Raw genomic sequence first — 14,772 nt, forward strand, 5'->3', positions numbered from 1 at the left:
GGGTAGAAGAGCATGTTTGGCTTGACTCGCAGCTAACTATGAGACGATCACAAGTGGCTCTCCATGATCCACACACATAGCAGGTTATTCCTGAGGGAAAAGATAGTCTGGGGGACTGGATAAAAGTCATTATAAAGTCTGTTTACCCTGAAGAACGGGGACTGCCCAACTCCCCTCTATAATTACCAAGTGAACACTCCAGATGAAGCAGTTAATATGCTTCATATGCAAGCCACGTAGGATTGGCTTTATAATAACTGGGATATTCACCCACTGAATATGCCCACTACCCAGGTCATGGTAAATGCTGGGGGCCCCTTCTGCATAGGCACCTCATGTAACCTTAATTGCCATAAAATTGGTCAGAGAAGCCTTATCAAATTTGCTATCTCAGCTGCTCCTCGTGAATCTTACAGATGCTAATAAAAACATTAAATTAACAAGAATGTGTGAAAAGGCAGGGCGAGAGTCAAGGGACTTTTCCCAGCAGGGTGGAAATCTTTTAAGTTATTAAGAAATAGGGTGAATAAAGCAAATATTGATAGGAGTGAAACAAAGAGGAAAAGGAAAAGGAGTGTTAAGCGACTCATTCCAGTAGGGTATAAATCTTTCAATGGTTATTGAAAAATGGGATGAATAAAAGACATTGATGGGGTTGAAATAACAGCACACTCTAAGGCTAGACAGACCAAAGGAACCCCTTGTTGGTACTCCTACATTAAAAGACGCCAAACAAGTTGGGTCTTTTTACCCATTTGGAGAAATTTAAAATGTGGGAAAGGCAAAGATTATAATGAGAAACTAGACCCGGAATCATCTAGGGCAACAGTCGGGCAAAATAATCAAGATAAAGATTGACTGGGACGCCTGGGTGGCTCAGTCAGTTGAGCGGCTGAATCTCAGTTGTGGCTCAGGTCATGATCTCGGGGTGTCCTGGGATCAAGCCCCATGGGGCTCCGTGCTCAGATGGGGAGTCTGCTTGTGGGTTCTCTCTGACTCTTCCTCTGCCCCTCCCCCTACTCGCACGCAAGTGCTCACTCTATCACTTAAATAAACAAATAAATCTTAAAAAAAAATTTAAAGATTGACAGAAGGGCAAAGGTCTCTTGGCTCACCCCCTTGTGGAGATCCAAAACCTAATGCACAAGAGTGGGGAAAATGGTCAGTGGGTGAAGAGAAGTTTCTGAGACTCCTTCACACAGGAGCCTCAAGTACTGTGGTACCAAGACCCTACAGTGAAGTCTTCATGTCAGCTACAATGAGACTGATAGAACATAAAAAAGTTTCGATACTGAAAGCAATAAAGTGGAAGTTTGTGTAAAAATTACAATGTTTAAATAGGCTTTACGTCAAACTACATATTTAATGAAATCCCTATCAAAACACCACCAGCATTTTTCACAGAGCTAGAACAATTGTAAAATTTTTATGGAACTACAAAAGACTCCAAACAGCCAAAGCAATTCTGAAAAAGAAAAACAAAACTAGAGGCATCACGATTCCAGATTTCAAGCTATATGACAAAGCTATAGCCATCAAGACAGTATGGTACCGGCACAAAAACAGACACACGGATCAATGGAACAGAACAGAGAACCCAGAAATGAGCCCACAACTAAATGGTCAACTAATCTTTGATAAAGCAGGAAAGAATATCCAATGGAAAAAAGACAGTCTTTTCAACAAATGGTGCTGGGAAAATTGGACAGTAACACGCAGAAGAATGAAATTGACCACTTTCTTACACCACACACAAAAATAAATTCAAAATGGATGAAAGACCTAAATGTGAGACAGGGAATCATTAAAATCCTAGAGGAGAACACAGGCAGCAACCTCTGTGACATCAGCCACAACAACTTCTTACCAGACATGCCTCTAAAGGCAACGGAAACCAGCAAAAATGAACTATTGGGACTTAATCAAGATAAAAAGGTTCTGTACAGCAAAGGAAACAGGTAGCCTATGCAATGGGAGAAGATATTTGCAAATGACTTACCTGATAAAGGGTTAGTATCCCAAATCTATAAAGGACTTATCAAACTCAACAACCCAAAAACAAATAATCCAGTTAAGAAATGGGCAGAAGACATGACTAGACACTTTTCCAAGTAAGACATCCAGATGGCTAACAGACGCATGAAAAGATGCTCAACATCACTCATCATCAGAGAAACACAAATTGAAACCACAATGAGATACCACCTCGCACCAGTCAGAATGGCTAAAATTAACAATACAAGAAACAACAGGTGTTGGTGAGGATGCGGAGAAAGGGGAACCCTCTTGCACTGTTGGTGGGAATGCAAACTGGTGCAGCCACTGTGGAAAACAGTGTGAAGGTTCCTCAAAAAGTTAAAAATAAAACTATCCTACAACCCAGCAATTGCACTACTAGGTACTTACCCAAAGGATACAAAAATACAGATCTGAAGGGGTACATACACCATCGTGTTTACAGCAGCATTATCAACAATAGCCAAACTATGGAAAGAGCCCAAATGTCCATCAACTGATGAATGGATAAAAATGATGTGAGATTTATATATATATATATATAAATCAGGTGCAAACTGTTTATACAAGATCTTGTTACAAGGAAAATGCAAGGAGGAGATATACAACCAAGAGCCTCTTTTCCCACAGGACCAACTCTGGAATGTGTAAGGAGCTGCCAGATTCTATCATCACTTGTAGCATCCTGAAATCTATCTGTACTGTAGCTGAACTTCAGCTGGAACCTAAGTGTGAGGAATAGTAGCTGAGGGTAAAGGAAAGAATAAACGAGTTATGCAGTAAGGGAAATCCAATGTACATTAACATCTCGAAAGAGGCTTACAGCAAGAGATAATATTGTCTCTTAGCTCAATTATACCAGATGCCTTGAAAGGGGAAACCAGATATTGCTTAGACCACTACTGCTTTTGGAACCTTACAAGAGCAAATGGAGGTCTGCAAACCTGAGTGACCTCAGCCTAGGAAACACTTTCATACAATAAGGATGATGGACTGAACTGTTAATGACTGAATGGGATTAGTAAGGACTAGTAATATGCCAGCATCTTTCAACTATCAGGATTCTTTTGCTATATGGGATCCATGGTTAAATACCAGGGGGTAGCCTGTGGTATAATAAAACATATTTGCCCTTTGTTCATAGTTGATGATGATGATGATGGTGATGATGAAGGAGGAAGAGGAGGAGGAGATAAGAAAGAAGGAGGGGGGGCTGGAGGGGAAGGAGAAATAAAAAACCTAAATAACCTATTAATGAGATTGATCTGGTACCTTACATCGTCCCAACAAGACCAAACAGTTTACAGACAAGTTCTCTCAAACAGTCATGGAACAAATACAACTTTAAATAAAGTCATCTCAATCTTCCAGAAACAAACAGAACATTTTCCAACTCAATCTATAAAGCTAGAAGAGCCTTAATACCAAAACCAGACAAGATAGTACAAGAAATGAACATTATAAGCCAAATCATTAAAAAACATAGATGCAAAAATTCTAATAAAACTATTAGTCAACTAAATCAAGCTACATTTAAAAATTAATAATACGGGGCACCTAGGTGGCTCAGTCGTTAAGCATCTGCCTTTAGCTCAGGTCATGATCCCAGCGCTCTGGGATCAAGCCCCACATTGGGCTCCCCGCTTAGCAGGAAGCCTGCTTCTCCCTCTCCCACTCCCCCTGCTTGTGTTACCTCTCTCACTGCCTCTCTCTCTCTGTCAAATAAATAAATAAATAAAATCTTTAAAAAAAATTAATAATACATTATAACCAAGTAAGGTTTATCTCAGGAATACAAGGACGGATTCTTCACCCTACGAAGTGATCAAAAGGAGAAAAACATGATCATCTTACTTGATGCAGAAAAAGCATCCAATAAAATACAACATGAATTTATGATATTTAAAAACTTGAACAAACTAGGAATAAAGGGAACTTCTTTAACCTAGTACAAGGTAGTCACCAAAAACACTACAGCAAATATTATACTTTATAGTGAAACATTAAGTGGTGTTTTTAGGGGTGCTTGGGTGGCTCGGTTGGTAAAGTGTCCAACTCTTGGTTTCAGCTCAGGTCATAATCTCAGGGTTGTGAGATTGAGGCCCCCTACCTCGTGCTCTGTGCTGGGTGTGCAGCCTGCTCGAGATTCTTTCTCCCTTTTCCTCTGCCCCTCCCTCCCCCCATGCACACTCTCTCAATAAATAAAATCTAAATAAATACATAAATAAATAAATGTGTTCTTTTTAAAATCAGACAAGGATGCCTGCTACTATCAATTTTATTCTATACTGTACTGGAGAGCCTAGTGTAGTAAGGCAAGACGAAGAAATACAGGTGAGAAATATTGAAATGGAAGAAACGAAACTGTCATTATTTGCAATTATCTACTATTGTAAAACTTTACTGAGAGACATTAAACAAGACCCTTAGAAATGGAGAGATATAGCATTTTCATGGAAAAGGAAACTCAATATTTTAAGTATGTCGTTGTCCTCAAATTAGATTCAATGCAATTCCAATAAAAAGAAGGTAGTGAGTATTATCTGTAACACAGCATTATCTACGTTACAAAGTTCTGATGATGGTAGGGTTTCAAAGGATTAATGATTTTAAAGGCTCTCTTTCAGCTAAATGCTAAAATAAGTGCTTACTATTTTGTATTGTAATGTACATACAGACACAGCGAAAAATGTATACTGAATAAATTAGTCTATTTCTTGGGGAAAAAATAAGATAGTGAGGGAACCATCCTGCCAGATGTGAAGACTTACTTTAAGGCTATAGTAATTTAGTTCAGGGACAGAGAGATTGGCAGAATAAACTGAAATACACCAGAAATATACCCTCACATACAGGAACTGATATATGACAGAAGTGGCACTCCTGCTCAGAGGAAGGAAGAATAGGTCTATTCAGTACCTAGGATAACTAGTTATAGATACTTCTAAAATATTAAATTTGATTTCTTCCTTACAACAAGCAAAAATCAATTTAAAAAAAATCAGTTTCTTACAGACTAAGGCCTTAAATGCTAAATATAACTTTAAAACATTTAGAAAAAGTGTAGTCTATTTTGATGATCTCAGAATAGAGAATTTCTGAAACAGAAAGTTAAGTTATAAGTTAAAAGACTGATAAATTCAAATTCATGAATATTAAGAGTATCTTAATTCATCAAAGACCCCTAAAAGAAAATTAAGAGCCACAAACTAGAAGAAGATATGTGCTACACATGTAATTGACAAAGGATTAACTTCTTGAATATATAACAAAACATCAATAAGAAAAAGTCTTTTTTTTTTTTTTAAAGATTTTATTTATTTGACAGAGAGAGAGAGAAAGAGAGAGAGAGAGAGCGCACAAGTAGGGGGAGCAGCAGGCGGAGGGAGAAGGAGAAGCAGGCTCACCGAGCAAGGAGCCTGATGTGGGGCTCGATCCCAGGACTCTGGGATCATGACCTGAGCCAAAGGCAGACGCCCAACAACTGAGCCACCAAGATGCCCCCCAAGAAAAAGTCTTAATATTAAAATTCTATTTATCACAAAATAAAGCTAATATAAAGACATTGGCCAAGGTTAGTCAAATTCTACTGCTTTTAGGATTATAGGTCGTGGGAACCCACTTTTGCCATCAAAATACCAAGTTTGCTTTTATGATTTAAAAACCCTATAACCGTGTTCAGTTGAGCACAACTAGCAATTTGTGATTAGGAGGCTTCCAACTTTTTCAAGAAAACTTTAAGTGGCTTCTACTCTTTGACAAGGTTAATTCATGCACAACTTAGAAGAGGCAGGGGAAGAAAGGAGGGGAGAGGGGCACTGTGAAGGCACACAGGCTGGCACAGCAGTCCAGGGTGAGCTGTGGGCAACTGCTTATCTCCACTGTGAAGAGCCAAAGAAGGTAAGCAAGGCCCCAAAATGTTCCTGAGACTTTAATTATTGGCATAAAAAATTAGACACTCATGTTTAATTTCCTCTACCTTTTATTCTGCTACTATTCCTTTGAAAAGAGGATCATACTCCAAACTTCCCCTGTCCTGTTCCAGGTATTTCCAGGGTGCAGAAGAAAGTGATCTTTTCTGACCTGGGGTCCTGGAAAAGAGCCTCTATTTCCTGCGTGCATTCTCTATTTAAAATTTCTAGCTATTATCACCACAAAGTGCGTGTGATATACACACTCTCTAAATAGCAGATTGAATCTGTTTAAATGGGCTATGGACCAGAATTTCAAATCAGTCCAGAAGGACAGTTGTCATCACTGAAATCCATCTACTTTGATTCACTTTGGGTTTTCACAGTAATTGTTTAGACTTACAATGTTTTTAAATTTTATGGCATAGCTTTATTAGTGAAAAAGAACTGGAGTATTAGATGCTATTAAAACTCCCTTTACACAGGAAGAATGAAGGAGGGCACCAGAGAACAAATCAACATAATGACTCTTACTTCATTCATTTAAATGAAATCTCTTTCTCTAATGGGAGAGACATTGTCAATATTAAAATCTGCATTTACACAGAGCTTTCATTTTATGCTCTACACTTATTCAGCATGATCCCTGTATAACAGATTGGCAGAGTGAGTTAATAATTTAAAAATAAATATTGAGACAGATAAGGAAAGAGTAAGTGCAGTGCCCAATACAGTTAACACGGTGGTTAAGTGCTTTGGAGAAAGAAAGATACAAGCACCATTCTTAGCTCTACAACATTACCTAATAGCTGTGTGATCTCAGGAAGGTTACTTAGCTTCACTGAGCCTCAACTTCCCTTTGATAAAACATGGATAAGAGCAGTAACTCATTGGTGTTGAAGAGAGAAGAATCCCCAAAACAACATACAAGGCATTTTTATAGTATAATTCCTAACACAGAATGACTTCAGTGAATGGTTATAAAATTACCATATGAGACTTTCTTTTGTACGACACTTAAAATACGTGTGTGTGCATCTCCAAAGGCAAGGGAAACAAAAGAAAAAATGAACTTTTGGGACTTCACTGAGATGAAAAGTTTCTGCACAGCAAAGGAAACAGTCATCAAAACAAAGAGGCAACCCACAGAATGGGAGAAGATATTTGCAAATGAAACTGCAGATAAAGGGCTGGTATCCAAGAACTATAAAGAACTTCTCAAACTCAATACATGAGAAACGAATAATCAAATCAAAAAATGGGCAGAAGATATGAACAGACACTTTTCCAATGAAGACATACAAATGGCTAACAGACACATGAAAAACTGTTCAAAATCATTAGCCATCAGGGAAATTCAAATCAAAACCACATTGAGATACCACCTTACGCCAGTTAGAATGGCAAAAATTGACAAGGCAGAAACAAATGTTGGAGAGGATGTGGAGAAAGGGGAACCCTCTTACACTGTCGGTGGGAATGCAAGTTGGTACAGCCACTTTGGAAAACAGTGTGGAGGTCCCTGAAAAAGTTAAAAATAGAACTACCCTATGACCCAGCAATTGCACTACTGGGTATTTACCCCCAAAATACAGATGTAGTGAAGAGAAGGGCCATATGCACCCCAACGTTCATAGCAGCATTGTCCACAATAGCTAAAGTGGAAGGAGCCGAGATGCCCTTCAACAGGCGAATGGATAAATGTGGTTCATATATACACTGGACTATTACTCAGCCATCAGAAAGAACGATTACCCAACATTTACAGCAACATGGACGGGACTGGAGGGGATTATGCTAAGTGAAATAAGTCAAGCAGAGAAAGACAATTATCATATGGTTTCACTCATTTGTGGAACATAAGGAATAGCAGGGAGATTGGTAGGAGAAGGAAGGCAAGAATGAAGGGGGGGTAAACAGAAGGGGGAATGAACCACGAGAGACTATGGACTCTGGGAAACAAACTGAGGGCTTCAGAGGGGAGGGGGGTGGGGGGACTGGGATAGGCCCGTGATGTGTATTAAGGAGGGCACGTATTGCATGGAGCATGGGTGTTATATGCAAACAATGAATCATGGAACACCACATCAAAAACTAATGATATATTGTATGGTTACTAACATAACAATAAAAAATTTTTAGGGGCGCCTGGGTGGCACAGCGATTAAGCGTCTGCCTTCGGCTCAGGGTGTGATCCCGGCATTGTGGGATTGAGCCCCACATCAGGCTCTTCCTCTATGAGCCTGCTTCTTCCTCTCCCACTCCCCCTGCTTGTGTTTCCTCTCTCACCAGCTGTCTCTCTCTGTCGAATAAATAAATAAATAAATCTTTAAAAAAATTTTTTTTTAAAAATGTGTGTGTGTGTGGGGGGGAGAGAGTGTCCTATCATCTCAGGATTCATTTGTTGTTCTTGGCATAAAACCAAATTACCATAAAAACCCCACAAAACCCCACAAAAAACAAAAAACACCTCATTTTAGTACAGAAACATGCTCATAAATACTCAGGCTTCTTCATTTGAAACTGAATTAAATTGGCAGATATTAATCAACTATAACTTTTCAGCAGCTTCCATGAGCCTGCTGGGATAAGCTAATCAAACAGCAGAAAGATGAGAGCTCAGGACAGACCACATGCAGTGAGACACACAGTGCTTCTTAAAAGAGAAAGTGCGATAATGAAAGGTTTTCTCGCTAAGAAAAAAAAAGAAAGCCCTAACATTCTGTATAAGAGAACACTTATTAGGCCCTCAACCCTGAAACAGATGCCTTGACTATTTAATTTAACAAAGCTATACTTTAAATGCAGTAATATGTTGGACCCATGCAACTTAAAAATATACATAAGTTATAGAGGACTGTATAGGACTAATAAAACTAATAATAATTACAATAATACAGGCTATCCTTTAGTGCCAATTATGCCCCAAGTATCCTGTACAGGTTTTCTTAGTTAACCTTCACAATAAATCAGTGAGAGAGAAGGAAAAAACCCTGTTATCTCCATAAAGATGAATTAACTGACACTCAGGAAGATTATGTAGCTTGTCTGTGGTTACAGTTAGTATGTGACAGAGCAGAGATTTGAACCTAGGATTGTGATGACTTCAAAAACCAATATTCTTTCCGGTCCAAACTGCTTCTCTAGGCAGAACTAAAACTGAACTAACTGACCTCGAAGATCCCTTGCAAATCTATGACTGAGTTAATACACCCGAGGGTATCTAGTTCCAAGCCCTGTCCCCTTCCAGCAACTCTCTAACCCCTACCCTGGCTTCAGGGAAAAAAGCAAGAAAGGAAGAAATAGAAAGGAAGAGAGAATTACTTAAAGTTACAGTTTTAGATACAAACAAGGGATCTGCAGGTAATGATAAGCCCTAAGAAAGTGGGAGCAAGAGGAAAGGAAAGAATTTCGATTGGTCATTAGAGAACTTCTTGACAACAAAAACTGAGACATCAGAACACATTATCAAAGAACATTATGTAGGATAAACTGAAGAAAATACAACCTCGTGAAGGGCTGTCAACACACAAATAGTGTCAACATACACACAAGATGGGGAAGTACAAATATAGCCTACTTGGCTCAGCCTCACTTATAATTTAAAATAGAAAAGAAAAAAAAAGAAAGTGGTAAAATAAGCTTGACGGCAGCAGTCAGGAGACCGTACTACAATTCTGCTAGCCTAAATACAAGTTAGCAAAAAGCTAACCCAAATATTTGTGCCACATTTTTCAAAGGACCCATCGATGTGCAACAACCATTTTTTACTTTCCTTCCACTTGGCTATCCATTAAGACTGAACATCTCTATTTCCTCTGCAAAATCATGTTCAGATTGCAACCAGTACTCTCGTTCAGGTTCAACATTAGCCATCATAAATGCACTTATAAAACTCAAATTTTGTTAAGTTTCTTAAGTATATGCTGGGAGAACTTTGAATGAAAAAAATCACAAAGGTAACTTCCTTTTGGGAATAAAAGCAAAATAAAACAAAAACGCTCCACATAAGTCTTAGAACTGTTAGACCCAGGAGAGTCACATCTAGTGAAATCCCCCACAGGCAAAGATCCAAAATTGATTGCCTTAGGAAGCTTCAGAGTCAACAATTTCATTTATGCCTTTCCAATGTCAGCTGAGTTTGGATGTGAACCTTTCCTCATCTGCAAAAAATAAGACGGCTACATGCTCTTGGTACTAACATCATTCTCTCACTTCTGTTATGAAAAGAAATGTGTTTCTTTTATGATGATCATGTTCTATCTGGAAAAAAGGGCCTATTTCCATTAAAAAATAAATACACTCAAGTCAGCCAGATTAAGGCTTTTGTTCACTTTCCTGTTTGTCTCCACAGCCACTGATGCCTCAAAGAGAAGTAATATCTTAGCCTCTGGTCCCACCTAAAACAACTGCTCCTTTTACACAAAACAGAAGACTTCTGACCATTAATTGTTTGGTTCTAATAGTATACCCCGTGAAAATGCAGTAGTTGGGATTTGTAAGTACTTTTTTTGGGGGAGACTTAAAATCCAGGGATGACTTACCTTGTGAGTAGAGAAGGATCTGCATCTCTAAAAGAACACAGGTAAACACCTGCACCAGATTTTCCAATCCTAGAAGCTCAAAGGCCTCTCGAAGAGGGTAATCGGAGAGGGGGAGTTCATTGGGGCCAGGTCTCTGGCAGATGACGGGTTCATAAACACCATAAAATTTCAGGGATCGCCCTGGAGGTGGAAGGGGCACCTCGTAGAGAATGTTATGGATGTAGCTCTCAAGCGGCAAGGGCGGCGGCTGCTGGGAGGTCACTGCCTTGTAAAGCTGGATAAGGAATTTCTTGCAGGCCTGCATGAAAGGCAGCGGTGTGATCAAACATATACTTTTTGAAACATACAGCGTGTCTCTGCTGATGTCGTAGGAGTTGTATCGCTGGAGTTTCAGAAGGGAAGTCGTATCTCCCTCGTCGATACTGCTCGCCAGCGAGTCCATGCTGCAGGACGACGAGGCGTACACGCTGCTGTAGTGCTCGGCGTTGTGCATCTGGTAGAGCGTCTGCATGGCTGTGCAGATCTGCTTACTTGTCACTTCTTCATAAAAAGTGAGAACAAAGCCATAGGTACGAGAACCATCTTCCCGGGTAATTATAAATGAGTGGAACTGAGGGTCTTTATTGTCAGTCTGAGTTCTGAAAGACAGCCCTTTAGGCATGCACAACTGTGGAGGAAGGGGGAAAAGTATCAGAATGCAGTACACAAACCAGAACGAATGTTTGTTGTTTTTAACACAACAGGACTCAAAAGGACACAATATTAAGTTTTATCCATACTTAATATTATTAGCAGCAGCCTTGAGTTAGAAATAAATTATAAGTTCCTATTTCACACACAGATAAAATTATTTTATTTTACTTTTTTTTAAACGATTTTATTTATTTATGTGACAGAGAGAGAGCCAGCGAGAGAGGGAACACAGCAGGGGAGTGGGAAAGGAAGAAGCAGGCTCCCAGTGGAGGAGCCCGATGTGGGGCTCGATCCCATAACGCCGGGATCACGCCCTGAGCTGAAGGCAGACGCCCAACGACTGCAAGCCACCTAGGCGCCCCAGATAAAATTATTTTTAAAAGAAACATATATAGAAAGAAAAACATCTTTACTGTATATTATATTACCTGCAGGAGGTCTAAGAATGGAAGATCTTTGACTTGTTCCCAGTAAACCTCTATTCCAAGCCTGTGACCTTCAGCATGCATGTAACTTCTCTGAGCCTCTTTATCTACATTTGCTAATCGATACTTGAGGCAAAATATTCAAAGACACTTTACAAATATTTAATATTTAAGTACCATTTTTTGAGCAATGATGGTAGTATTTCAGAGGAATAGGGAAGTAGGTGAAGGCTCATCTGATAAATTTAAAAAAAGAATAAAAATAATATCATTTTCACTATTTCAAACAATATTATACTTGATCTTAGAAACAGAAACTTTAAAAATGGAATGATTTTTTGCTGAAGCAGAGGAGTAGAAACAAAGATATTTTAGATTCGCTCCAGTAGATATTATGTTTTAGGTCTTGGTAACTACCCAGGATTGAGTCAAACTTGGGAACAAAATTACCTGAGGAGTTAAAGATGCTATCCTTAAGATTCTTAAAATGCAATTTGAATTCATTCTTTAAAACATTTTAAATAAAATAAAAAAATTACAGAAAATTTGAAATAGACTAAGGAAAAAAACCTTGTAATTTATCCTAACATAATGATCATTATTAATTTTTATGTATTTCTATTTTTGTACTGCAATATGCTTTCTGCATAGAAATAACTTTACCACAGTTATTACATTTTTCTTTTTCAGACTTAACAATCAAACTGATGTGAAACTTAGAAGTTCTTCCCACGTTATTAAGAAAATGCAATTCAGACCGGTGATGGGTAGTAAGGAGGGCACATATTGCATGGTGCACTGGGTGTTATACACAACTAATGAATCATCGAGCCTTACATCGAAAACCGGGGATGTACTGTATGGTGACTAACATAATATAATAAAAAATCATTATTAAAAAAAAAAAAAAAAAGAAAATGCAATTCAGCTTGAAAGTTACATGTGCTTCATTCAAACTGTCAACAAACACTTATTAAGTGTCTTTATGAGCCAGGCCCTATGATGGTGATATAAGTCAGAAAGACAGACAGACATGTTTCTGCTCCTATGGAGCTTCCAGTCCAGTAAGGACAGCAGATCACAAACTGACAATCATAAACTGCAAATAAAGTATGGGAAGTGCTATGATCGGGTAAATACAGACTGCCATGGAAAAAATATAGCAGAAGGACGTAAGTTAGAAAAGGAGCTACGAGGGGCGCCTGGGTGGCACAGTCGTTAAGCGTCTGCCTTCGGCTCAGGGCGTGATCCCGGCGTTCCGGGATCGAGTCCCACATCGGGCTCCTCTGCTGGGAGCCTGCTTCTTCCTCTCTCACTCACCTGCTGTGTTCCCTCTCTTGCTGGCTGTCTCTCTAAAAAAAAAAAAAAAAAAAAAAAAAAAAAAAAAGGAGCTACCAGAAAAAAATAAAGGAAGTCTAAGTGGAAACCTGAAGATGAGTATAGGTGTTAGTAAGATGAAGAGAAGACAGAGAGGGCATGTGTGCAAAAGCCCACAAGACAGAACATGAGGGTTTGAGGAAGTAACACATGTTTCTTGTAGGTGGGGAACAGAATGCAAGATGGGGGGAGGTTGTCCTACACTGTTGGTGGGGATGCAAGCTGGTGCAGCCACTCTGGAAAACAGTATGGAGGTTCCTCAAAAAGTTGAAAATAGAGCTACCCAACGACCCAGCAACTGCACTACTTGGTATTTACTCCAAAGATACAAGTATGTAGTGATTCGAAGGGGTACCTGCACCCCAATGTTTATAGCAGCAATGTCCACAATAGTCCAACTATGAAAAGAGCCTAAATGCCCACTGACAGCTGAATGGATAAAGAAGATTTGGTGTGTATAGAGAGAGAGAGAGAGAAAGAGAGAGAGAGAGAGAGAGAAACACACACACACACACACACACACACACACACACACACACACAGAGGAATATTATGCAGCCATAAAAAATAAAATCTTGCCATTTGCAATGATATGGATGGAACTACAGGGTATTATGCTAAATGAAATAAGTCAATCAGAGAAAGACAGTTATCATATGATCTCACTGATATGTGGAATTTAAGAAACAAAACAGAGGAACACAGGGGAAGAGAGGAAAAAATAAAACAAGATGAAATCAGAGAGGGAGACAAACCATAAGAGATTCTTAATCACAGGATACAAACAGGGTTGCTTGCGGGAGTGGTGAGGGATGAGGTAAGTGGGTGATGGACATTAAGGAGGGCACGTGATGTAATGAGCACTGGGTATTATATAAGACTGATGAATCACATACCTGTATCTCTGAAACCAATAATACATTATATGTTAATTAATTGAATTTAAAAAAAGATGGGGGGAGGTTAGAGAGAACACAAGAGAAATAATTGGAGGCTAGGTTGTGAAGAGGTTTGGTGACTCATGTTAGAAGTCTGAAGAGGATGATGGGAAACCTCTGAAGGGTGTTTAGCAGGAAGGGGACAATTAGATGTGCCTCTCAGCATGTCAATCTTCCTGCACTTGAAGGGCCATGTTTTTCGAAGGGGTTCCAAGGAGACAGCAAGAATGCCTCAGGGCTTTGGAGTCATCTCTGACTTCCCTCTTTCTCTCTCACTCTATTATCCAATCCATCAACAAAGATCATCAGCTCTACCTTCAGAAATATATTCAGAAACAAATTACTACTATCTTTACTCTTACCATTCTAATTTAAGCCATTTTCTTCTCTTGCCTAGATAAATATTTAATATCCTGCTCAACAGTCTCCCTGTCTTTGCCCTTGACCCCATAATCTAGTCCCCAAAGAGTAGCACAGTGATCCTTAAAAAATATAAGTTACCTCTTGTCACTCTTCTCAGAACCTCCAATGGCCTCTCATCTCACTAAAAGCTGAAATCTTTACAATATAAGGCCCCTGTAAGGCCCTACATGAACTCATCTCTGCCTTCATCTCCTACTCTTTAGCTCACCTACTCTGCTCCACCAACACTGGCCACTCTGTTTTTCTGTGAAAACACCTAGCAGGCACTTACCAAAAGCTGCTGTTCCTTCTGGTTGGAACTATCTTCCCCTAAGGTTCCACAAGGTTCATTCCCTGTGGCAGACTGTACTTTCTAAAAATGACTCCAACAGTATTTCTAGTTCTAATGGTGTTCTAGAACCTTGCCACTCTCTCATCAAGTCCGCGGGGGGGGGGGGGGGGGGGG

The 14,772-nt window shown here is 39.3% G+C and overlaps 1 protein-coding gene across 1 annotated transcript in view; it reads right to left on the reverse strand.

The window, feature by feature from the left end:
* Positions 1-14,772, reverse strand: part of DENND5B (DENN domain containing 5B) — a 181,963-nt gene that overhangs the window by 79,903 nt on the left and 87,288 nt on the right. Inside the window, exon 3 of the mRNA XM_040642308.1 lies at positions 10,472-11,138. Coding sequence (XP_040498242.1) covers positions 10,472-11,138 — 667 coding nt within the window. The remainder of the gene's footprint in view (positions 1-10,471; positions 11,139-14,772) is intronic.

Source organism: Ursus maritimus, unplaced genomic scaffold (assembly GCF_017311325.1).
Source record: "Ursus maritimus isolate PB19 unplaced genomic scaffold, ASM1731132v1 scaffold_26, whole genome shotgun sequence".
In the NCBI taxonomy this organism is placed as follows: Eukaryota; Metazoa; Chordata; class Mammalia; order Carnivora; family Ursidae; genus Ursus; species Ursus maritimus.